At 39.7% G+C, this 25,179-nt stretch overlaps 2 protein-coding genes and 1 long non-coding RNA gene across 6 annotated transcripts in view; 2 read left to right on the forward strand and 1 right to left on the reverse strand.

Annotated features, from left to right (window-relative positions):
- DEUP1 (deuterosome assembly protein 1) overlaps nt 1–7,535 on the forward strand; it is a 98,321-nt gene extending 90,786 nt beyond the window's left edge. For all 3 annotated transcript variants that reach the window (XM_050758911.1, XM_050758910.1, XM_050758913.1), the window contains one exon: nt 6,607–7,535. In XM_050758911.1, the coding sequence (XP_050614868.1) occupies nt 6,607–6,783 (177 nt within the window). In that variant the 3' untranslated portion in view covers nt 6,784–7,535. The remainder of the gene's footprint in view (nt 1–6,606) is intronic.
- Nucleotides 1–25,179, forward strand: part of CEP295 (centrosomal protein 295) — a 1,096,927-nt gene that overhangs the window by 784,567 nt on the left and 287,181 nt on the right. The gene's annotated exons all lie outside the window — the stretch shown is intronic.
- The window catches only part of LOC126936307 (uncharacterized), a 300,630-nt gene that overhangs the window by 177,504 nt on the left and 97,947 nt on the right, over nt 1–25,179 (reverse strand). The gene's annotated exons all lie outside the window — the stretch shown is intronic.

Consider the following 25,179-nt stretch of genomic DNA (forward strand, 5'->3'; position numbering starts at 1 on the left):
AGGGGCGGTGGGGAGGGAGAAACAAGGAGCAGTGGCTTAAGGAGCACAGAGTTTTCTTTATGGATAATGAAACTATTTTGGAACTAGATAGAAATGGTGGCTGCAAAACATTGTGAATGTACTAAGTGCCATTGAACCGCTCATTTTAAAATGGTTAATTTTATGTGAATTTTATCTCAAAAACAAGAGGAGAAAAATTAATGATCGGAAATAAATGAACAAATAAGAAAATATCAAGACCAGGCGCCGTGGCTCACGCCTATAATCCCAGCACTTTGGGAGGCCGAGGCGGTCAGATCACCTGAGGTCAGGAGTTCAAGACCAGCCTGGCCAACATGGTGAAGCACTGTCTCTACTAAAAATACAAAAATTAGCTGGGCATGGTGGCGCATGCCTCTAGTCCCAGCTACTCCAGAAGCTGAGGCAAGAGAATCACTTGAACCTGGGAAGCAGAGGTTGCAGTGAGCCGAGATAGGATCACTGCACTCCAGCCTGGGCAACAGAGCAAAATGCTATCCACCCCGTCCAAAAAAAAAGAAAAAGAAAATATCAAATAGTAATAAATGCTGTGATGAAAAGAAAAGCAGGTAATGTGATAGGGAGTGATGAAAGTATGGGGGATTATTTAGGTTGAGTAGCCAGGAAAATTATCATTGAGAAAGGGAAATTTAAGGTGAAACCCAAACAATAACAAATCCAGTCTTGCAAAGATCTGGTAGAAGAGAGTTTCAAGTAAGGGAACTATAAGGCAGGAATGAGTTTGGCAGGTATGAGAACCAGAAAGACTGGGGGGCTTTCTGGAGCTTAGAAGGGAAGAGGGAGACTGGAACAAAAGGGAACAGAGAAGTCGTCAGGGGAAGTCCAGTATATGAGGACACTAAGTCATGGAAAGGAGTTTGGATTTTATTTTAAAACAATGGGAAGCCATTGTAAAGTTTCAATTAGGAAAATACTGGTCTGTTTACTCCATTCAAAATTATTTTACTCTAATAATAAACAGACATGTTTAAATTTTTAAAAAGATCATTTTTACTGCTAAATAAAGAATAAATTATAGAGGGGCAAGGGTAGAAGAGGAGACAACTATCATAAGGCTATTGCAGTAGCCTAGGCAAGAGATAATGCTGGCTTGGTAGCAGTGAGGTAGAGCAACATATTAGATCCAGGAAATATTCTGGTGTGTAGACCAGACTTGACAATGAATTGTATATGGGAAGTGGGAGAAAAGAGTGATCAAAGACGACTCCTAGGATTTCAACCTGAGCATTGAGTAGACGCTAACACCACTTTCTGACATGGGAAGACCAGGGAAGAAATAGGTTTAGAGGAGAAATCTTGATTTCTAGGTTGGATATATAAGTTTAAAATGTTTACTAGACACCCAAACATAGACATTAAATAGTCAATATGTGATATGTGAATCTGATATCAAGGGCGAGATCACAGCTGGAAATATAAATATGGGAATAATCAGCATGTGATTGGTATTTAAGTCTGTAGAACTGGATGAAAATACTTAAGTATAAAGAAGAAATCATTCCAATACAAAGCCTTGGGTCATAATATTGAGTGACCTAATAGGAATCCCGAAGGAAAAGAGGAAAGTTTGATAATGAAGAGGATGGGGCTCAAGGAGGGTCCTCTTTCATTTGCAGAAACAAAGTCACTGAGAGGTAAGAAGAAATAGGATCCACAGTATAGGAGGAAGGATGAGTTTCTGAAACAGGAGGATGGCCTAAAATTCAGCTACAGATACAAATGGATGTGAAATAATGAGAGAGCTCCCCTGTGACCCCTGGGAGGAGGCCAGGTCACAAGGTAATGAGTAAGAAAGTGAACATACCAGGGAAGTGCAATAGAATCGCCTCGTAGTGTTCACTGACCACATGGTACTTATGGTCATGAATTTAAAGTGAAACTAGTCCATGCAGTAATTTACCCCCAACCTGTCGGCCCCAGCATTCAGCTGCTCAGGTGTAGGCATGACCCAGGCAGATGGCTCAACTTAATTAGGGGTGGGTTTTACTGGGTTATCAGGATAGAGACAAGATACAGGGAGGGACAAGTTGCTGAATGGTTATGAGATGGATGGGAATAAGCAGAGTCACAAGGGAAGAGAGAGTATGAGGAAGATGATGGATAGTGAAAAGGAAAGAGTCTAAATGAGGTCAGAGAACTTCTGATGTGGGAGTACTAGATTAAGCATGCTGGAAGGATGATGGATAGGTTGCTTTAAATCTCAATTAGTAAATAATGCAGTTCTCATTGATGATAGTGTCAAGGACATGCTATGCGGGTGGATGCCTGAGATGAAGGATTCCCCAGGGCTCCATCTTTTAACTTCTTTTTTTCCTTTTACTTGCCTATCTTGGATAATTTCAATCTTATGGCCTGTCATCTATAACTTCCAAGTCTGTCTCTCTGATTCAGATCTGTATTCTGAGTCCTAGACTGACATATCTCACTGTTTGCTTGAGTCTTTTTAAGTCTCATGTCACCTCAAACTCATTATTATTCAAAATTGAATCCATTTTCTTCACTCATAAACTAACTAAAAAATTTTATTGAAAACACACTGACCTAGAATCTGTGCTAGAACCTGGTGAATCAGAAATAAATAAGAGGCCTGGAGCTGTGGCTCACACCTATAATCTCAGGCCAAGGCAGGAGGGATTGCTTGAGCCCAAGAGTTCAAGACCAGTCCGGGCAACAGAGCCAGGCTCCGTTTCTACAAAAACTTTTTTTAAAAAAAGCCGGGTGTGGTGATGTGTCCCTGTAGTCCCACCTACTGGGGAAGCTGAAGTGGGAGGATCACTTGAGCCCAGGAATTGGAAGTTAAGGGTTAGCTGTAGTTGTACCACTGTGTTCCATCCTGGGCAATAGAGCAAGACACTGTCTCAAAATAAATAAATAAATAAAAGAAGGAAGATCTTACTCTTAATGGCTTCTTTTACCTTTTTCTCTTTCTCAGTAAATGGCATGAGTGTCACTAATCACTCAGGCCAGAACCTAGGAAGTCATCTGTCTGAGATCAGGTTTTCTAGAACCTAAGATGAGATTTTTGTGAAAGTGACTTACTGAGGGAGTATGTTAGTGTTTTCAGGGGGAGAGTGAAGGAGACAGGCTATGGGGGGGGGGGGAGAAAAATTAAGCAAAGATGTGGTCTCAGCTACAAACTAGTATAGCCTGATGTCCCAGGAAGCTTGGCACCTAAATTGCACCACAGCATTGGTTCTCACCGAACAACAAGTCTGGTATTTTATGCCCCTGTGTCCATCAATCAATCATTGCCTCAGAGAGGGTAGCGAATGGGCAGAGGAGGGACTGCAGCTTCCCAAGTGAGGCATGAGCCTCCAGTTCAGTGGAGAGCAGTTCCCCAAAGGAGCCAGCTGTGAGCTGTTAGTAGCCAACACCCACCCAGCTGGAGGAGAGATGCATCAGCCTGGGAAGGGGATCCAGGTAGGGCACCAACCACCATGGTTGCACCACTCAGAACCAGCTTCTTCCATAGCTTCCATTCAGGCATAGCTTCTTTATGATTCTTACTGGTCATAATTTCTGAAAACACTGTTTAGAGGAAAGTTAGTGAGATAAGCCACAGCCCCTGATGCTGCAATTGGTCGCTGACACCTATCATTGCCTCACCCCTTCTAGATTCCTCTCCCCATCAGCTAACTCTTCAGTTGATCCAGGTGGCTTTTCTTTTGAGGTGAGCCCCTAATGTCCATGCCCTTATTAGGATATGGTTTCTGTATTTGCCAATTAAAATTAAAACTGGGCGTGAAAGTAACAAAAAGATGCCTCAGAGGCTCATCAGAGTACCAAACACATTCCTCACTGCCTCTGTTATACAGTAGCATTCTTACCTCTTCAGGATGACGTAGGGTCAGCTACCTCTGCCAGTATAGGAACACCACTCTGTGTATCTGATATGTTGGCATGAGGAGCCCAAAGTGACCACATGGAAGCCAAAGCTCTAAGTTTGGTGGGACTCTTACAGGTCTTTTGGTAGAAGCATTCTGCCTCTAAGACCCAGGACCTGTAGAACAACAAAGCCTAAAGATACATAGACAGAAAGCACAGATTATCCAAGTGGGTTAACAGAAGTGATAGAGAGTGGAGCCATTCCTGCCTCCTCCCTTTTATTCCCAGATCCATGTATTCTACCCGTTGGAAACACAGAACCATAAAACAGCCATTGGTTTAAAGTGTATACCACATCCTGAAGAATGGCACCCCAACCTCACAGGATATAATCTCCAAGATGGTGCCTCAGCTTTGCCATCAAGAGGCCATCCCAAAGCTCTATCATGCTAGCATCCTCTGGATAGTGCTGTGTGTGGTTAGGACCAGTGGATACCATGGTCATGCCCGTACTGCCATACTCTTTTGCTATAAAGTAGGTATCTCTACTATTAAGCAGGGTCTCTCTCATGTCTGCAGGTAAGTGATTCTGTGAGCCGTAAGATAGTGGTGCAGCCAGGAAAGGCAAACATGCAGAATTCATATCCATTCTGATAAGGATACAGCATGGCCATTTCCAAGGTACTAGGGACCTAATGCAGTCAAGTTGCCACCAAGAGGCTAGCTGGTCTCTTTGAGGGATGATGCCATATCAAGAGCTCAGCTTTAGTTTCTGTTGCAAGCAGTTCAGACATTCAACAGCAATGGTCGCTGGATTACCCTTAGTGAAAGGGGAAACCATGGTATTGGTATGATGCATAATTCCCACTGAGGTAGCCAAAGACAGAGGATGGATTAAATCATCCTACTTGCTGGATGCTCTGTCTCAACCAGGACTCAACAGCATGACGAGAATTGTCTTGCAAATAGTATATAGGTTTCGGCTATAGATGGCATAGTCTTGTTTCAAAATCTTAAGGGTCTGTGATACAGCTTTCCCACTGAAACTTTCCAGAGGCTCCACAACGCATTTTCCTCTACCAGAGATTCTTCCAGTATGGGATCTACCAAGTCATTTGACCAAAGTAGCAGGACTGCTTGTACCCTATCCTGAACCTACTACACAGCTCTTTCTTTCTAGAGTTCTGGGCTTGCTCAAAAAAAATTGTTTTCTGTGTTGCCCAATAAATGAATCTGATTATTCAATTATTTGATCCAAGGGTGGAACATTTTCAAGGTGCATTAATTTTTGCTTTACCTAGGATGTTCTGACATGCCCCATAGCAGCAGACACCTAAAAACAACGTGACAAGCCCCAATATTTTACAGGGTTTATCTTTCACCCTCTGGCGTACTTGCATCTTTCCATCCCTTTAATATACTTGCTACTTCTTGCTCATCAAGTCTCATTAACATGATGTTAGTGTTAATATATGATGTTCCATGTGATAGTCTTTGGAATGTCCAGATGGGCTAGGCCCCTTCAGAATTTATTGTGACAGCTTCATTAATATAACATTGGGGCAAAACCATGGATAAATACTGTTGGCCACCCCATGTGAATGCTAACTGCTTCCTATCCTCCTTTTTATTAGATATTAAAAAGAATGCATTTGCTGATATTAAAAAGAAACCATTTGCCAGATCAATAGTAGCATACCATCTACCTCAGGCTGTGACAGTCTTCTCTAGCAGAGATACTATCCCTGACACAGCAGCTACAGTTGGGGGCTACTAGTTGGAAAAGTGTGCAGTACTCCATCATTTGCATGATCCCTAGTTTTGGCAGGGGCCAGATTGGTAAACAAAATCCACCTATAACAAGGTTCACATGTATACAGATTGTCAACTCCCCAAACACTACATAAAGTCCCATTCTTCCTACCAAAATGAAAGTCAAAGAAGAATATAGTAACCACAGAACTGGAAAATTAAAGTACAAATTTCCCCAACTAAAAAAAAAATTACTTAATTTTTGTATGTGGCTTTTAAAAATGAAGAATTGTAAAATTATCTGATGTTGTCCTTTATTCCTTAGCTACAGATTTTTATTTTTACTTTTTGTAAATAAGCACTAAACAGGTCACAAACAGTTAAATAGCATTTTCATGTCACCATGAAGGCTGGAATTGGGGCACTCGTCCCTGATACTTTCTTCTCTATGATGAGACAAACAAGATACATGCCAGCATCACAGCCCTCCCTACTAGGGAGCCACCTCCACCCCAAGACACATCATGCAGCCAGCCTTCTCACCTGGCTAACTCCAAGCATTGATTCGCCCTGTCAAAGCCAATCCTTATTTTCTATATAAACCTTCTGGTGCAATTCCACTATAATCTTTACTTTCACTTTTTGGAGTTGCCTATTTTCAAATGAAAATCACTGGCTTTGCAAATGATTGCAGCATGTTTTCGGCAGGTTCCATGGTGAGTGCATTGTCCCTGCATTTGCGGTTGGACAATCTAATACTCATTTCTAGAGCTTTTTAATGTAATGGTGCTGTGATGTCTTACTTAGTTCCTTGAAGATTTCATTACTGGTAACTGAATTACACTAGTAGTAGGAATTCAGCCCAAGATGTGTTCTTTAATTAAGAGCTGCAGTGTTTGACAGTATGTCAGGGATGAAGCATGCCTGGAAATGTGAAGATGTTTAAAAGCTCTGTATTCCTCATTCACTTTTCTTTCTTTCTCTCTTTAGTCTCCCCCAGATATGTCCTTCCCAGCATCTTTGGCTGCACAGCATTTCCTTCTGGAAGAAGAGAAACGAGCAAAAGAACTTGAAAAACTTCTAAATACACATATTGATGAACTGCAAAGACACACAGAATTTACTCTTAATAAATACTCCAAGCTAAAACAAAATAGACACATATGAGCTTTTAAACTTTTTTATTTGCTTCCCCCCCACCAAGAAAAAAAGCTCTGGCAAAATATTTACAAAGCTGATTAATGAAATCAAGAAATTCTGTTCTGTTTCCTTGAGTAAATAATTTTGGTAAGGCAGCTAGAAAATAGTAAGTATTTTGTTCGATAAAGCTGTTTGCATTTCTGCATAACATGCTAAATTGTCCTGCTGTAGAGTTACTATAAAATAAACATGACTATTCCAAAAGAGATTTTTTTTTCCAGTCTAAGGAATATGTTGGAATTAAATATGCAGTTTTTTCCTCACTTGAATCATGTATACTGAAAACCCATTTCCTCAGCAACTACACAAAATAAGGGAAAGGGAAGTGCTATATTCCAGATACAAACGACTCAAAGGCAGCTCAGTTGTACTGGTTTTGAAAACTCAAGGATTTTATAAATAAAAATATTTAAGTATTTCCAGTTATGTAAACACTCTAAAATTCTACAATTTTTTGAAAAAAAAAAAAAAAAAAAAAAGCTATAGCTTTACTGTTTTTACATTCACCTTTATAATGTCTGTCTGTTTCAACACAATGAAGGTACATGGAATGTGCAATTTACAAACCTAAACTATATGTGCCAAAAATTAACGCTTTTTTGTTAGTACTAATTACTTCACGGACACGAACAAGATAAAGGAAATATGAAGCATTACTGTTGCTACATTTTTCTTTGTAATCACCTGTTTTTAATGCAATGAAGGAATGTAAAATTCAATGGACTTGAAGCATAAATGCTAAATCTGTATAGAACAGTAATAGCATGGCTGTGAACAATAAAACAGGTTACAAATACACAGCAATAATAGAATATACTGTAAGAGTTTCGTGTGTGTGTGTGTGTGTGTGTGTATATATATATGAAGAGAGATTATGAAAGAAGGTAAGTCCTACTACAGCTTTTATGGTTTTCTATTTCCCTTTAAAGAAACAATCTCAACATACTGAAAGATAAACCAAAATGCCATTAGGTAACAAGTGTCATTTTCACGTGAAAAATACAGAGCATTGTAGACTTCAGATGACATGACCACATGTATTTGTATAGCTCTGGATGTTGGAAGAAAAAGATGTATTCGTATAGCTCTTGATGTTTGTCTTAGCTTAGCCTGCTATAACAGAAATACTACAGACTGGGTGACTTAAACAACAAACATTTATCTCTCACAGTTCAGAAGGCTGGGAAGTCCAAGATCAAGGTGCCAGCTAATCTGGTGTCTGGCGAGGGCCCACTTCCAGGCTTGTTGACAGCCACCTTCTTGATGTATCTTCACATGGCAGAGAGGAAGTATCTCCCTCGTTTCTTCTTTTTTTTTTTTTTTTTTTTTTTTTTTTTTATTATACTTGAAGTTCTAGGGTACATGTGCACAACGTGCAGGTTTGTTACATAGGTATACATGTGCCATTTTGTTTTGCTGCACCCATCAACTCATCATTTACATTAGGTATTTCTCCTAATATTATTATCCCTCCCCCAGCCCCCCACCCCTCGACAGGCCCTGGTGTGTGATGTTCCCCGCCCTGTGTCCATGTGTTCTCATTATTCAGCTCCCACTTATGAGTGAGAACATGCAGTGTTTCCTTTTCTGTCCTTGTGATAGTTTGCTGAGAATGATGGTTTCCAGCTTGATCCACGTCCATGCAAAGGACATGAACTCATCCTTTTTTAAGGCTCCATGGTGTATATCTGCCACATTTTGTTTATCCAGTCTATCATTGATGAAGATTTCGGTTCGTTCCAAATCTTTGCTATTGTGAATAGTGCCGCAATAAACATAAATGTGCATGTGTCTTTATAGTAGCATGATTTATATTCCTTTGGGTATATACCCAGTAATGGGATCACTGGGTCAAATGGTATTTCTAGCTCTAGATCCTTGAGGAATTGCCACGTTGTTATCCACAATGGTTGAACTAATTTACACTCCCACCAACAGTGTAAAAGCATTCCTATTTCTCCATATCCTCTCCATCATCTGTTTTTCCTGACTTTTTAATGATCGCCATTTTAACTGGTGTGAGATAGTATCTCATTATGGTTTTGATAGGCATTTCTCTGATGACCAGTGATGATGACCTTTTTTTTTCATATGTCTGTTGGCTGCATAAATGTCTTCTTTTGAGAAGTGTCTGTTCATAACCTTTGACCACTTTTTGATGGAGTTGTTTGTTCTTTTCTTGTAAATTTGTTTAAGTTCTTTGTAGATTCTGGATATTAGCCCTTTGTTAGATGGGTACATTGCAAAAATTTTCTCCTGTTCTGTAGGTTGCCTGCTCACTCTGATGACAGTTTCTTTTGCTGTGCAGAAGCTATTTAGTTTAATTAGATCCCATTTGTCTATTTTGGCTTTTGTTGCCATTGCTTTTGGTGTCTTTGCCCATGCCTGTGTCCTGAATGGTATTGCCTAGGTTTTCTTCTAGGGTTTTTATGTCTAACATTTAAGTCTTTAATCCACTTTGAGTTAATTTCTGTACAGGGTGTAAGGAAGGGATCCAGTTTCAGCTTTGTACATATGGCTAGCCAGTTTTCCCAGTACCATTTATTAAATAGGGAATCCTTTCGCCATTGCATGTTTTTGTCAGGTTTGTCAAAGATCAGATGGTTGTAGATGTGTGGTGTTATTTCTGAGGACTCTGTTCTGTTTCATTGGTCTATATCTCTGTTTTGGTACCAGTACCATGCTGTTTTGGTTACTGTAGCCTTGTAGTATAGTTTGAAGTCAGGTAGCATGATACCTCCAGCTTTGTTCTTTTGGCTTAGGATTGTCTCGGCAATGTGGGCTCTTTTGGGGTTCCATATGAACTTTAAAGTAGTTTTTTCCAATTCTGGAAGAAAGTAGCTTGATAGGGATGGCATTGAATCTATAAATTACCTTGGGCAGTATGGCCATTTTCACGATATTGATTCTTTGGAGTGTTCTTCCATTTGTTTGTGTCCTCTTTTATTTTGTTGAGGAGTGGTTTGTAGTTCTCCTCGAAGAGGTCCTTCACATCCCTTGTAAGTTGTATTCCTAGGTATTTTATTCTCCTTGAAGCAATTGTGAATGGGAGTTCACTCATGATTTGGCTGTTTGTCTGTTATTGGTGTATAGGAATGCTTGTGATTTTTGCTCATTGATTTTGTATCCTGAAACTTTGCTGAAGTTGCTTATCAGCTTAAGGAGATTTTGGGCTGAGACAATGAGGTTTCCTAAATATACAATCATGTCATCTGCAAACAGGGACAATTTGACTTCCTCTTTTCCTAATTGAACACCCTTTATTTCTTTCTCTTGCCTGATTGCCCTGGTCAGAACTTCCAACACTATGTTGAATAGGAGTGGTGAGAGAGGGCATCCTTGTCTCATGGCGGTTTTCATAGGGAATGCTTCCAGTTTTTGCCCATTAAGTATGATATTGGCTGTGGGTTTGTCATTAATAGCTCTAATTATTTTGAGATATGTTCCATCAATACCAAGTTTATTGAGAGTTTTTAGCATTGAAGGTCTGTTGAATTTTGTCAAAGGCGTTTTCTCCATCTATTGAGATAATCATGTGGTTTTTGTCATTGATTCTGTTTATGTGATGGATTACATTTATTGATTTTCATATGTTGAACCAGCCTAGCATCCCAGGGATGAAGCTGACTTGATCGTGGTGGATAAGCTTTTTGCTGTGCTGCTGGATTTGGTTTGTCAGTATTTTATTGAGGATTTTCACATCGCTGTTCATCAGGGATATTGGCCTAAAATTTTCTTTTTTTTGTTGTGTCTCTGCCAGGCTGTGGTATCAGGATAATGCTGGCCTCATAAAATGAGTTAGGGAGGATTCTCTCTTTTTCTATTGATTGGAATAGTTTCAGAAGGAATAGTACCAGCTCCTCTTTATACCTCTGGTAGAATTTGGCTGTGAATCCATCTGGTCCTGGACTTTTTTTGAGTGGTAGGCTATTAATTATTGCCTCAATTTCAGAACCTGTTATCAGTCTATTCAGAGATTCAACTTCTTCCTGGTTTAGTCTTGGGAAGGTGTATGTGTCTAGGAATTTATTCATTTCTTCTAGATTTTCTAGTTTATTTGTGTAGAGGGGTTTATATTATTCTCTGGTGGCAGTTTGTATTTCTGTGGGATCGGTGGTGATATCCCCTTTATCATTTTTTATTGTGTCTATTTGATTCTTCTCTCTTTTCTTCTTTATTAGTCTTGCTAGTGGTCTATTTTGTTGATTTTTTTCAAAAAACCAGCTCCTGGATTCAATGATTTTTTGGAGGCTTTTTTGTGTCTCTATCTCCTTCAGTTCTGCTCTGATCTTAGTTATTTCTTGCCTTCTGCTAGCTTTTAAATTGGTTTGCTCTTGCTTCTCTAGTTCTGTTAATTGTGATGTTAGGGTGTCAATTTTAGATCTTTCCTGCTTTCTCTTGTGGGCATTTAGTGCTATAAATTTCCCTCTACATACTGCTTAAATGTGTCCCAGAGATTCTGGTACATTGTGTCTTTGTTCTCATTGGTTTCAAAGAACATCTTTATTTCTGCCTTCATTTTGTTATTTACTCAGTAGTCATTCAGGAGCAGGTTGTTTGGTTCCCATGTAGTTGTGCGGTTTTGAATGAGTTTCTTAATCCTGAGTTCTAATTTGATTGCACTGTGGTCTGAGAGACAGTTTGTTGTGATATCTGGTCTTTTGCATTTGCTGAGGAGTATTTTACTTCCAATTATGTGGTCAATTTTAGAATAAGTGTGATGTGGTGCTGAGAATGTATATTCTGTTGATTTGGGGTGGAGTTCTATAGATGTGTATTAGGTCTGCTTGGTCCAGAGCTGAGTTCAAATCCTAGATATCCTTGTTAATTTTCTGTCTCATTGATCTGTCCAATATTGACAGTGGGGTGTTAAGGTCTCCCATTATTACTGTGTGGGAGTCTAAGTCTCTTTGTAGGTCTCTAAGGACTTGCTTTATGAATCTGGGTGCTCCTGTATTGGGTGCATATATATTTAGGGTAGTTAGTTCTTCTTGTTGAATTGATCCCTTTACCAATATGTAATGGCCTTCTTTGTCTCTTTTGATCTTTGTTGGTTTAAACTATGTTTTATCAGAGACTAGATTGCAACTCCTGCTTTTTTTTTTTTTTTTTTTTTTTTGCTTTCCATTTGCTTGTTAGATCTTCCTCCATCCCTTTATTTTGAGCCTATGTGTGTCTTTGCACATGAGATGGGTCTCCTGAATATTGCACACCAATGGGTCTTGACTGTTTATCCAATTTGCCAGTCTGTGTCTTTTAATTGGGGCATTTAGCCCATTTACATTTAAGGTTAATATTGTTATGTGTGAATTTGATTCTGTCATCATGATGTTCGCTGGTTATTTTGTCTGTTAATTGATGCAGTTTCTTCATAGCATCGACGGTCTTTACAATTTAGCCTGTTTTTGCAGTGGTTGGTGCTGGTTGTTTCTTTTCATGTTTACTGCTTCCTTCAGGAGCTCTTGTAACGCAGGCCTGGTGGTGACAAAATCTCTCAGTAGTTGCTTGTCTGTAAAGGATTTTATTTCTTTTTTATTTATGAAGCTTAGTTTGGCTGGATATGAAATTTGGGGTTGAAAAGTCTTTTCTTTAAGAATGTTGAATATTGGCCCCCACTCTCTTCTGGCTTGTAGAGTTTCTGCCAAGAGATCCACTGTTAGTCTGATGGGCTTCCCTTTGTAGGTAACCCAACCTTTCTCTCTGGCTGCCCTTAACATTTTTTCCTTCGTTTCAACCTTGGTGAATCTGACAATTATGTGTCTTGGGGGTTGCTCTTCTCGAAGAGTATCTTGGTAGTGTTCTCTGTATTTCCTGAATTTGAATGTTTGCCTGCCTTGCTAGGTTGGGGAAGTCCTCCTGGATAATATCCTGAAGAGTGTTTTCTAACTTGGATCCATTCTCCCTGTCACTTTCAGGAACACCAATCAAATGTAGATTTGGTCTTTTCACATAGTCCCATATTTCCTGGAGGCTTTGTTCATTTCTTTTCACTCTTTTTTCTCTAATCCTGTCGTCTCACTTTATTTCATTAATTTGACCTTCAATCACTGATATCCTTTCTTCCACTCGATCGAATTGGCTATTAAAGCTTGTGCATGCCTCATGAAGTTCTGGTGCTGTGGTTTTCAGCTCCATCAGGTCATTTAAGGTCTTCTTTACACTGTTTATTCTAGTTAGTCATTCATCTAGCCTTTTTTCAAGGTTTTTAGCTTCCTTTTAGCAATGGGTTAGAACATGCTCCTTTAGCCTGGAGAAGTTTGTTATTACCGACCTTCTGAAGCCTACTTCGGTCAACTTGTCAAACTCATTCTTCGTCCAGTTTTGTTCCTTTGCTGGCAAGGAGCTGTGATCCTTTGGAGGAGAAAAGGTGCTCCAGGTTTTGGAATTTTCAGCTTTTCTGCTCTGATTTCTGCCCATCTTTGTGGTTTTATCTACCTGTGGTCCTTGATGTTGGTGACCTACAGATGGGGTTTTGGTGTGGATGTGCTTTTTGTTGATGTTGATACTATTCCTTTCTGTTTGTTAGTTTTCCTTCTAACAGGCCCCTCAGCTGCAGGTCTGTTGGATTTTGCTGGAGGTCCACTCCAGACCCTGTTTGCCTGGGTATCAGCAGCGGAGGCTGCAGAACAGCAAATATTGCTGGATATTGCTGCCTGATCCTTCCTCTAGAAGCTTCATCCCAGAGGGGCACCTGCCTATATGGGGTGTCCGTCGGCCCCATTTGGGAGGTGTTTCCCAGTCAGGCTACATGGGGGTCAGGGACCCGCTTGAGGAGGCAGTCTGTCCGTTCTCAGAGATCAAACACCATACTGAGAGAACCACTGCTCTCTTCAGAGCTATCAGACAGGGACAGTTAGGTCAGCTGAGGCTGTCGGCTGCCTTTGTTCTGATATGCCCTGCCCATAGAGGTGGAATCTAGAGAAGAAGTAGGCCTTGCTGAGCTGCGGTGGGCTCCACCAAGTTCAAGCTTCCCAGCCTCTTTGTTTACACTGTGAGCACAAAACCGCCTACTCAAGCCTCATCAATGGCGGACACCCCTCCCCACACCAAGCTGCAGCGTCGCAGGTCTATCTCAGACTGCTGCGATAGAAGTGAGCAATGCTCCATGGGCGTGGGAGCTGCCGAGCCAGGCAGGGGAGGGAATTTCTTGGTCTGCCAGTTGCGAAGACTGTGGGAAAGCACAATATTTGGGCAGGAGTTTACCGTTCCACCAGGTACAGTCACTCATAGCTTCCCTTGGTTAGGAAAGGGAAATCCCCCGAGTAGAGTAAAATATGGAATTATAATATTATGGGAACACCATCATATGTTAGGTTCATTGAAATATTATTATGCAGTGCATGACTCTATAAATTTTGGGCAGGCACAAACATTCTGTCCACAACACCTTCCCATAGGATTATTCATTTAAACTCAAAATGAGCCTGTGAGGTCAGCAAGCCTGATATCCTTGTCCCTGGGAATCAGAGCTGTTAAGAAACTTACTCAAAATCAAGGTAAACGAGAGTCAGAAAGGAAACCCCTGGACTTCTGATTCCTGGCTCTAGCTCTTATTACTTCCCAGTATCACTTCTTGTAAACAAGCAGCTGGTGAACAAAGCTGCACCCGCAGAAGCCAGGTTTGATGACAAAACATCAGAAGGTCCAAAGCCATTCGTGTACTCACAAAATCTCCATGTGGAAAAATAATAAAAGTTATGATACTTTCAAATTGTTTAGTAATTGCTAGCCTACCCATGAGGAAAATATTTTTCAGTGTTATCTTTAGAAAATAGGAAGAAGTATATTTAGGAAAAAGGCATTCCATAAACAAATTTGAAAATCTTAATATCCCTAATACAAACAATGAAAAAGTTTAAATATACATATCTTGATAATCTCCTAAGTCGGAATGACATTTCATTCTTTTCAGGGTAAAGATACAATTGAAAATTGTTGAAATAAACATCTAGGCTACAATAGTCTCAGAACTTGGCAGAGTCAAGACAGCATGAGTTTGGACTATGTCCAGAACTAACGGTGAATTTGCCCCTACGGACTATTAGTACTTAAGTCCCTACACAGACTTCTTTTAAATTACTAGTTCAGCATTCCACTTGGTACTAACTTTCTTAAAATTGTGGTTTTCAATATGTTTTGCTTAAGAACAGGATTTAGTGTTCAAAAGGAATCATATGCTGAAGTCCAACATCGATATACTGTGATCAAGATAAAAGGCAAGCAGTCTTGGTTGAATGTTGAAAGGAGATAGTGAGGCCAACCTCCCCTCTCTACTCTATTCCCCTCTCTTCCTCTTCTGCTCACCATAGGCCAAAAGCATGGCCATGGAGCAGCTTCCCTAGATGTTGTGGAAGGGGCCTGAAGGAAAGGCAGATTTGCTTGGTTATTACCTTAGCACAGAATACATTTTCCTGCAGAAACTGTTTCATGGATACTGGTTATAACCTCCACACCAAAAGCAGGATTTCAAACATCGAAGCCTTCAGCAGGTCCAAGCATAGAACTAAGGAGATCCTCAGAGCTACCTCACTGACCCCAGGACCGGACTAGAAATGTTTAGGTCTTAAAGGTGCTCCATACAACAGGACAAGTTAGACCTGTTGGAGACAAGGTTCTCCATGCCTTGGCGCAGTGACCTTAACAAAGCTTCCATTTCCTTATCTATAGAACAGGCATAATAATACTACCTACCTCAGATGATTGTTGTGAGGATTAGAGGATGTAATGTACATAATGTGGTTAGCATGGAGCATGGCACAGTCAGTACCGACTGTACTCAGTACATGCTAGCTGTTAGCATTTGCCATCCTTGCCCTCTGAGGCATTACGTCTGAGCTCAGAAGACAAAGCACATCCTCAAAGAACAATACTATCATTTTTGAGAACCATGTGACAGCCACCATACATAAGTTAAACTCAATCATTAACAGTTTTATTAAAAATAATTACACACCATAAAATTCACCCATTTAAAAGGTATATTTCAATGATTTTTACTAAGTTTACAGAGTTGTGTAGCCATTGCCACAACCCAGTTTAGAACATTGCCTTCACTCCAAAAAGATCCCTAATGCCTGTTTTTAGTCACTCCCTGTTTCTATGCCCAACCCCAGGCAGCTACTACTTTCTGTCTCTACAGATTTACCTGGACATTTTACATAAATGAATTCATATGTGGGTTTTTTTAAATCTTAGCATAATGTTCTCAAGATTTGTATTGTAGCATATATCAGTATCTTGTTCTTTTTTATTGCTCAGTAGTATTCTGTTGTATGAACCACGTTTCATTTATCCGTTTCACCAGTTGATGGACATTTGAATTGCTTCCAATTTAGGGCTATTATGAATAAAGCTCTTATGAATACACAAGTCTCCATGGGGACATATGTTTTCATATCTATTGAATCATTTTCTAGGAGTGGAATTTCTGAGTTACATGGTATATTTATGTTTAACTTTGAAAAGAAATTTTCTATGGGTATAAAAGAATATTTCATTCTGGTTTTAATTTTCATTTCTCTAGTAGCTAATGATGTTGAGCATCATTTTGTGTGCTTACTGACCATCCACATGTATTCTTCAGTGAAATGTCTATTTAAATCTTTTGCCAATTTTATAATTAGGTTACTTCTCTTGTTGAGTTATAAAAAGTATTTATATATTAGATATTAATCCTTTATCAGATACAAGATTTGCATATGTTTTCTCCCGGTCTGTGACTTGTCATTTTCTTAATGGTGTCTTTTGAAGCAAATAAGTTTTAAATTTTGATAAAGCAGAGTTCGTTAGTTTTTTTATTTTACAAACTATGCTTTTAGCATCATATCTAAGAAATATTTGCCCAATCCAAGTCACAAAGTTATCCTTTATATTTTCTTCTAAAATTGTTATAGTTTTAAGTTTTACATTAGATCTACAGTCCATTTTGAGTTAACATTTTTGTATGGTGATAGGGTCCAGATTCATCTTTTTACATGTGGATATCTAATTGTCCCAGCACCATACATTTAAAAAAACTATTCTTTTTCCCCTTTAAATTGTCTTGGCACCTTTGTTGAAAAATCAATTGGCTATAAACATAAGGGTTTATTTCTGGACTCTTAATTCTCTTCCATTGACCTATATGTTATTCCTTATGTCAGTACCACACAATCATACTTATTGTAGCTTTGCCAGAAGTTTTGATATCGGGAAGTGTAAGTCCTCCAACTTTCAAAATGATTTTGGCTATTTTGGGTCCTTTGCATTTCCATGTAAGTTTTAGGATCAGCTTGTCAGCTTGTCAATTTTTGTAAAAACACAGAACAAAACAATAATAATAGTAAGCCTGCTGAGATTTCTGTGGAGATTAAGATGGCAGTCCTCTCCAAAAGGACCTATATTGAATCTCAGTTTAGGCAGTATTGCCATCTTAATAATACTGAGTCTTCCAATTTGTAAACATGAAATTTCACATTTATTCCATTATTTTGATCTTCTTTAATTTCTCTTAGAAATGTTTTAGTTTTCAATGTATAATATTATGCTTCTTTTGTTAAATTTATTCCTAAATAGTTTATCTGATTTGATGCTGTTACAAATGAATTGTTTTCTTAATTTCATTATTGGATTGTTCATGGTTAGTATATAGAAACACAATAGATTTTTGTATACTGGTTTTGTATGCTGTGACCCAGCTGAGCTCATTTATTCTAGTAGTGGGGGGGTGTGTGTGTGTGTGTGTGTGTGTGTGTGTGTGTGTGTGCGTGTGCGCACATGCTCCTCAGAATTTTCTGCATACAGGGTCGTGTTGTCTTTACATAAAGACAGCTTTTTTACTTCCTTTCCATTCTGGGTGCGTTTTCTTTCTTTTCCTTACCTGACTGCACTAGCTAGAAACTCCAGTACAATGTTAAATAGAAGTGGCGAGAGCAGACATGTTTGCCCTGTTCCTGATCTTAAGAGAAAGCTTTTAGTCTTTCATCGTTAATTATGATGTTAGTTATAGGTTTTTTGTAGATGCTTTTTATCAAGTTGCAGAAGTTCTCATATAGTCCTAGTTTGTTGAGAGTTTTTATGATTGGCCATTAGATTTTGTTAAATGCTTTTTCTGTGTCTGCTGAGATGATCATGGGGTTTTTGTCCTTTACTAATACAGTATACTATATTAACTTTTAAAAGGGATAAACCAATCTTATATTTCTGGGATAAATCCTACTTGATCATGATGTATAATTATTTTTATATATTGCTGGATTTTGTCTGCTTATATTTTGTTAAGAATTGTGTCTTGGAGATGCGGGCTCTTTTTTGGTTCCATATGAACTTTAAAGCAGTTTTTTCCAATTCTGTGAAGAAACTCATTGGTAGCTTGATGGGGATGGCATTGAATCTATAAATTACCTTGGGCAGTATGGCCATTTTCACGATATTGAGTCTTCCTATCCATGAGCATGGTATGTTCTTCCATTTGTTTGTGTCCTCTTTTATTTCACTGAGCAGTGGTTTGTAGTTCTCCTTGAAGAGGTCCTTTACATCCCTTGTAAGTTGGATTCCTAGGTATTTGATTCTCTTTGAAGCAATTGTGAATGGAAGTTCATTCCTGATTTGGCTCTCTGTTTGTCTGTTACTGGTGTATAAGAATGCTTGTGATTTTTGCACATTAATTTTGTATCCTGAGACTTTGCTGAAGTTGCTTATCAGCTTAAGGAGATTTTGGGCTGAGACAATGGGGTTTTCTAAATATACAATCATGTCATCTGCAAACAGGGACAGTTTGACTTCTTCTTTTCCTAACTGAATACCCTTGATTTCTTTCTCTTGCCTAATTGCCCTAGCCAGAACTTCCAACACTATGTTGAATAGGAGTGGTGAGAGAGGGCATCCCTGTCTTGTGCCAGTTTTCAAAGGGAATTTTTCCAGTTTTTGCCCATTCAGAATGAGATACCATCTCACACCAGTTAGAATGGCGATCATTAAAAAGTCAGGAAACAACAGGTGCTGGAGAGGATGTGGAGAAATAGGAACACTTTTACACTGTTGGTGGGATTGTAAACTAGTTCAACCATTATGGAAAACAGTATGGCGATTCCTCAAGGATCTAGAACTAGATGTACCATATGACCCAGCCATCCCATTACTGGGTATATACCCAAAGGATTATAAATTATGCTGCTATAAAGACATATGCACACATATGTTTATTGCAGCACTATTCACAATAGCAAAGACTTGGAATCAACCCAAATGTCCATCAGTGACAGATTGGATTAAGAAAATGTGGCACATATACACCATGGAATACTATGCAGCCATCAAAAAGGATGAGTTTGTGTCCTTTGTAGGGACATGGATGCAGCTGGAAACCATCATTCTTAGCAAACTATCACAAGAACAGAAAACCAAACACCGCATGTTCTCACTCATAGGTGGGAACTGAACAATGAGATCACTTGGACTCAGGAAGGGGAACATCACACACAGGGGCCTATCATGGGGATGGGGGAGGGGGGAGGGATTGCAGTGGGAGTTATACATGATGTAAATGACGAGTTGATGGGTGCAGCACACCAACATGGCACAAGTATACATATGTAACAAACCTGCACGTTATGCACATGTACCCTACAACTTAAAGTATAATAATAAAAAATAAATTAAAAAAAAAATTAAAAAAAAAAAAAGAATTGTGTCTATATACATGAGGGATATTGGTCTCTAGTTTTCTTGTCATGTCTTTGTCTGGCTTCGGTATCAGGGTAATTTTTGCCTCACAGAGTGAATAGGGAAGTTTTCCCTACTCCTCTGTTTTCTGGAAGAGTTTGTATTATTTATTTAAATGCGAATGAAATTCACTAGTGAAGCTATCTGGTCTGGGCTTTTCTTTGTGGGAAAATTTTATATTACTTAATATCTTTCCTTGTTATAGGTCTGTTCAGATTTTCTATTTCTTCTTGAATCCATTTTGGTGATCTGTGCCTTTTAAACTTGATTTAACCTTTATAATAACCTTGAAAGTAAGAATTAGGCCTATTTTATTTTGAGACTTAAAAGACTGAGTGATAGTATTTCAAGATCAAGTATCTGGAAAATGGCCAGTCTGTGGAGTGCAAACATCCGTGCTGCTTCCAGCAGGCCACACTGCCTCTAGCAGACATAGGGTTTCTTGAAGGAAAAGGTGACTCCTCCCTGCACCACCAAGGCTGCCACCAAAAACAACCTTCTGTTGTGGATGTCCTAGTTCAAGTTTGTTTTTTTTTTTCCCCTCAATGACTTGTCCCTCCCGGGAGTTCCAAATGCTGGCAACAGGGAAGCTAACAAAGCCTAAGCCTGCTACTGCCCAAAGACCAGAGTTTTCCTCACTTGAAAGCCCCCTTGAGAATTGCTGCCTTAGGAGCCCCAGCCTCCTCAGAAAGCACCCAATGATAAGGGCTGTACTTACTTCAGATGGACACGGTTTTCTCCCTTGCCTGCCAAGGAAAGGAAAAACAAAATGCCAAAGGACCAAGGTGTGATGTGCAATGAACCACACTTGTTTTGATATTGACTGCTGACAACTGATGACCAAGACCTCTGCTAAATAAGAGGAGCTCAGATGCGCTGACTTCCCAAATGTTGTTTACTCACACAGTAATGAAACGGCTGTTCCCCCAACAGGAGGAACTCATCCAAGATCAAACTTACTGGTTCTGTGGGTTTCACATAAAATGAAAAATTAGGGTGGGCGCAGTAGCTCATGCCTGTAATCCCAGCACTTGGGGAGGCCAAGGCAGGAGGATCACTAGGTCCAGAGATCAAGACCAGCCTGGCCAACAGGGTGAAGCCTCATCTCTATTAAAAATACAAAAATTAGCTGGACATAGTGGTGCACACCTGTAGGCCCAGCTACTCAGGAGACTGAGGCAGGAGAATTACTTGAACATGGGAGGCAGAGGTTGCAGTGAGTTGAGATCATGCCACTGCACTCCAGCCTGGCGACAGTGTGAGACTTCATCTCTAAATAAATAAATAAATAAATAAAATGAAGAATTAAGCTTTTCACTTATCTGATCGATGTTTCTTTTATCAGGTGTGGTGACCTGCTGCCTCAGTCTGTTAAGGCTGCTATAACAATACCTTAGAGTGAGTAATTTATAAACAGAAAATTGTTGCTCACAGTTCTAGAGGCTGGGAAGTCCAAGATCAAGGCACCAACAGATTTGGTGTCTGATGAAGGGCCCTTCCTCACAGATGACACCTTCTAGCTATGTCCTCATGGCAGAAGGGACAAACAAGCTTCTTAAGGCCTCTTTTTATAGGGTCACTAAGCAGTCCTCATGATCTAGTCACCTCCTAAAGGCCCCATCTCTTAATGATATTGTACTGGAGATTACATTTCAACATATGACTTTTGGGGTAACACAAACACTTACAGCATAGCACTTGCCTAAAAAAATTATTATGTAACATAGGACCAACAGGCTTTTTTGTACTTGAGGTATGCACAACAGGTCTCCCTTCATTACAAAACTGTATACATTAAATTGATAAAATAGAAAAAACTGAGCTATCATTCTTCCCATTTGGTATGATTTCTTTTGGTTTTTGTTTGTTTGGTTGGTTATAAAAACAACATTGCAGCTTGGAAATTCTTCCTTTTCATCAGCTTGAGGAAAATCTTCCAAAAGTCAGTGCTGATTGAGCTGAAACCTTTTCTAATCCTAAATATATCTCTTGGTCGTGATAAATTATTTCATGAATCATTACCAAGGAATTTTGATAGATAAAATTATGAGTAATCAAACTAAAACCGTTCTTTGGCTTCAGATAAAATCTTTGCTATATATAAAGTTTACTTTATAACCAAAGTTTTTATATTAACAAGAGTTGCACCCAAGAATTTGGGGAGAGTATATATCCATATGTGTGTGTGTATTCACTTATGTGCATATAAACATATATGCATAAATAACTATATATATACAAAACCCTGAAAATAATCAATAAAACATGAATCAAGAACAGCCACAGAATTTGGAAAACAAACACATATCATTCAGTCATTATTTTTAATATTGAAAATATGAGTACTTAAGGATAGGATTTAATGGCCAAACATAATAATTTTGGAGAAAATGCATTTATTTTATTGAAGATAATATGCTAAATGTATAAGGCACCCAAAGTTTGGGGGAGAATAAAACTTTAGATATATAAAGATTTAAAAATTCTCAGATGAGGGTGAGATTAACCCAGAAACTGGCTTTTGAGTTGGACCATAAAGGATGAGTTGGAAAAGAAGTGAAGGAAGAAGAAGATAAGTAAATGGATGCTGTCATGTGCTTGCTACCTGGCTCATTATTCGTTCCACAGACTTCATTGAGAACCCACCCAGGGTCAGGCTTTGGCCCAGATGCTAGATGATAGCCCACAATCCTGAATAAACATGGATAGTGTTTTCCAATGTTATGTTCATTGGTTAGTTTACCAGTCAACATAGCTGTTTTCTACTTAGATATTCACAAATAAGTTTTAAATACTTTTAAAGATGGTCTTAAGTTGTCAGCTTTACAGAGTTTGTCGCAACACTTTCATGTTGGATGGAGGTGGAGGAGATGAAGGAAGTGGGAACAGGTTAACCTCATTAATTTGCCATTTCTTTCACTTAGTTCAGCAGTCAGGTCAAAAAGCATTTCTTGACTGTCCATTGCAAGCCAGGCTGTGCTAGGTTTTAGAGGTATGAAGTTGAGTAAAAAACAATTCATGCTCTCAAAAAGCTCCCAAACGAGTGTCAGACACTCGTTGCAGATCATTAAAAACAACATGCAATATTAAAGACATGTGCACAGCATTATGGAAGCTCAAAGGAAGATACCTAACCCAACTTGGTGGGGCAGGCGGCAGTGTATGTATTAGGAGAGGGTGGAAAATAGGAGTTACCCAAAAAACGCTCCCCCAGGAAGTGATGTCTAGCTGAGTTTTAGAGGCTCATTAGCAGTTAGCATCAAGGGATAGGAGGGGTTGACTTCACAGGCATGTGACACAGGGTCTTGTGCACACAAGGGCCCTTGTGTTCAGAAGGGCTTGGTTGAATGCTCTGCTCTTGACATCCTGAACTTAATAATTTTCAAAGCCAGGTCCCTGCATTTTTATTTTGCACTGGGCCCTGCAAATAGTGTACCTGCTCCCGAAGATAGGATGAGGATGGGAAGCAGGCAGTGCTTTTGATTATGTTTGTCCCAGGGCTTCATAAAGCTGTGAACAGGCTATGGGACAAACATAATCAAAACTGTGGCATGGAACTCATGATACAAGTGCCTTTGTTTCATGTTTCTCTGTTCCATCTTAGGCCACATTTTCTCAAGTTGTATTTATCCCCACATACACACATACACTTATTCTTCCTGCTAAGTACAACTAAAATCTCTGGACTTATATATAAAATAAACACAAGATGACTGAAAGATAGAGAGAGAAGGAAGACTGGCTAGAACCCTCAGGAGCAAAGAAACAAGCTGGTGAGTTTCCTGGATTTTCTTTTTGCCTCATAATTATGGCTTGAATTGTGTTCTCCCAAAATTCATATGTTGCTATCTTAACCCCTAGTGCCTTAGAATGTGAACTTATGTGGAAGTTGGCCAGGATGATCTCGATCTCTTGACCTCATGATCAGCCCACCTCGGCTTCCCAGAGTGCTGGGATTACAGGCCTTATTCCTGATCAGAAGTGGACCCACATAAGTATGCCTAACTGATTTTGACAAATGTACAGAAAGAATTAAATAGAAGAATGATAGCCATTCAATAAACTATGCTGAAGCAACTGGACATCCAAAGGCAAAAATATGAACCTTACATCTCACACTTTCTATAAAAATTATCATTTTTTTGGTAATTAATAAATTATAAAACAAATTACACAAAAATGGATGATGAACTTAAATGTAAAACTATGAAACTTTTAGGGTAAAAACATAGGATAAAAGCTGTGATTTTTTTGCCTAGCAAAGACTTCTTAGATGTGACAGGAAAAGCACAATCCATGAATGGAAAAATTAAATTGAAAATCATAAAAACCAAATACTTTTGCTCTGATAAAAGGTCTGGGCTTTGGGTTCCAAGATGGCCGAATAGGAACAGCTCCGGTCTGCAGCTTCCAGCGTGATCAACAAGGAAGACGGGTGATTTCTGCATTTACAACTTAGGTACCTGGTACATCTCACTGGGAGTGGTTGGACAGTGGGTGCAGCCCACAGAAGGCAAGCTGACGCAGGGTGGGGCATTGCCTCACCCGGGAAGCACAAGGGGTTGGGGAATTTCCCTGTCCTAGACAAGGGAAGCCGGAACAGACTACATGGAAAATCAGACACTCCTGCCCAAATGCTGTGCTTTTCCCAAGGTCTTAGCAACCAGCAGACAAGGCGATTCTCTCCCGTGCATGGCCTGGCGGCTCCCATGCCCACAGAGCCTTGCTCACTGCTAGTGCAGCAGCCTGAGATCAATCAGTGAGTCGGCAGCCTGGTGGGGGGAGGGGCGTCCACCATTGCTGAGGCTTGAGTAGGTAAACAAAGTGGCCAGGAAGCTCGAACAAGGCGGAGCTCACCGCAGCTCAACAAGGCCTACTGCCTCTAGACTCCACCTCTGTGGGTAGGGCAAAGCCGAACAAAAGGCAGCAGATGACTTCTGCAGACTTAAACGTCCCTGTCTGACAGCTCTGAAGAGAGCAGGGGTTCTCCCAGCAGGGCATTTGATCTCTGAGAATGCACAGACTGCCTCCTCAAGTGGGTCCCTGACCCCCGTGTAGCCTAACTGGGAAACACCTCCCAGTAGGAGCTGACAGACACCTCATATAGGCGGCTGCCCCTTAGGGATGAAGCTTCCAGAGGAAGGATCAGGCAGCAATATTTACTGTTCTGCAATACTTGCTGTTCTGCAGCCTCCACTGCTGATACACAAGCAAACAGGGTCTGGAGTGGAACTCCAACAAACTCCAACAGACCAGCAGCTGAGGGACCTGACTGTTAGAAGGAAAACTAACAAACAGAAAGGAATAGCATCAACAACAACAAAAAGGTCATCTACACCAAAATCCCATCTGTAGGTCACCAACATCAAAGACCAAAGGTACATAAAACCACAAAGATGGGGAGAAACCAGAGCAGAAAAGCTGAAAACTCTAAAAAATCAGAGTGCCTCTCCTACTCCAAAGGATTGCAACTCCTCACCAGCAACAGAACAAAGATGGATGGAGAATGACTTTAACAAGTTGACAGAAGTAGGCTTCAGAAGGTCAGTAATAACAAACTTCTCTGAGTTAAAAAAGGATGTTTGAACCCATTGCAAAGAAATTATAAATGTTGAAAAAAGATAAGATGAATGGCTAACTAGAATAAACAGTGTAGAGAAG

Source organism: Macaca thibetana, chromosome 14 (genome assembly GCF_024542745.1).
Source record: "Macaca thibetana thibetana isolate TM-01 chromosome 14, ASM2454274v1, whole genome shotgun sequence".
NCBI lineage: Eukaryota > Metazoa > Chordata > Mammalia > Primates > Cercopithecidae > Macaca > Macaca thibetana.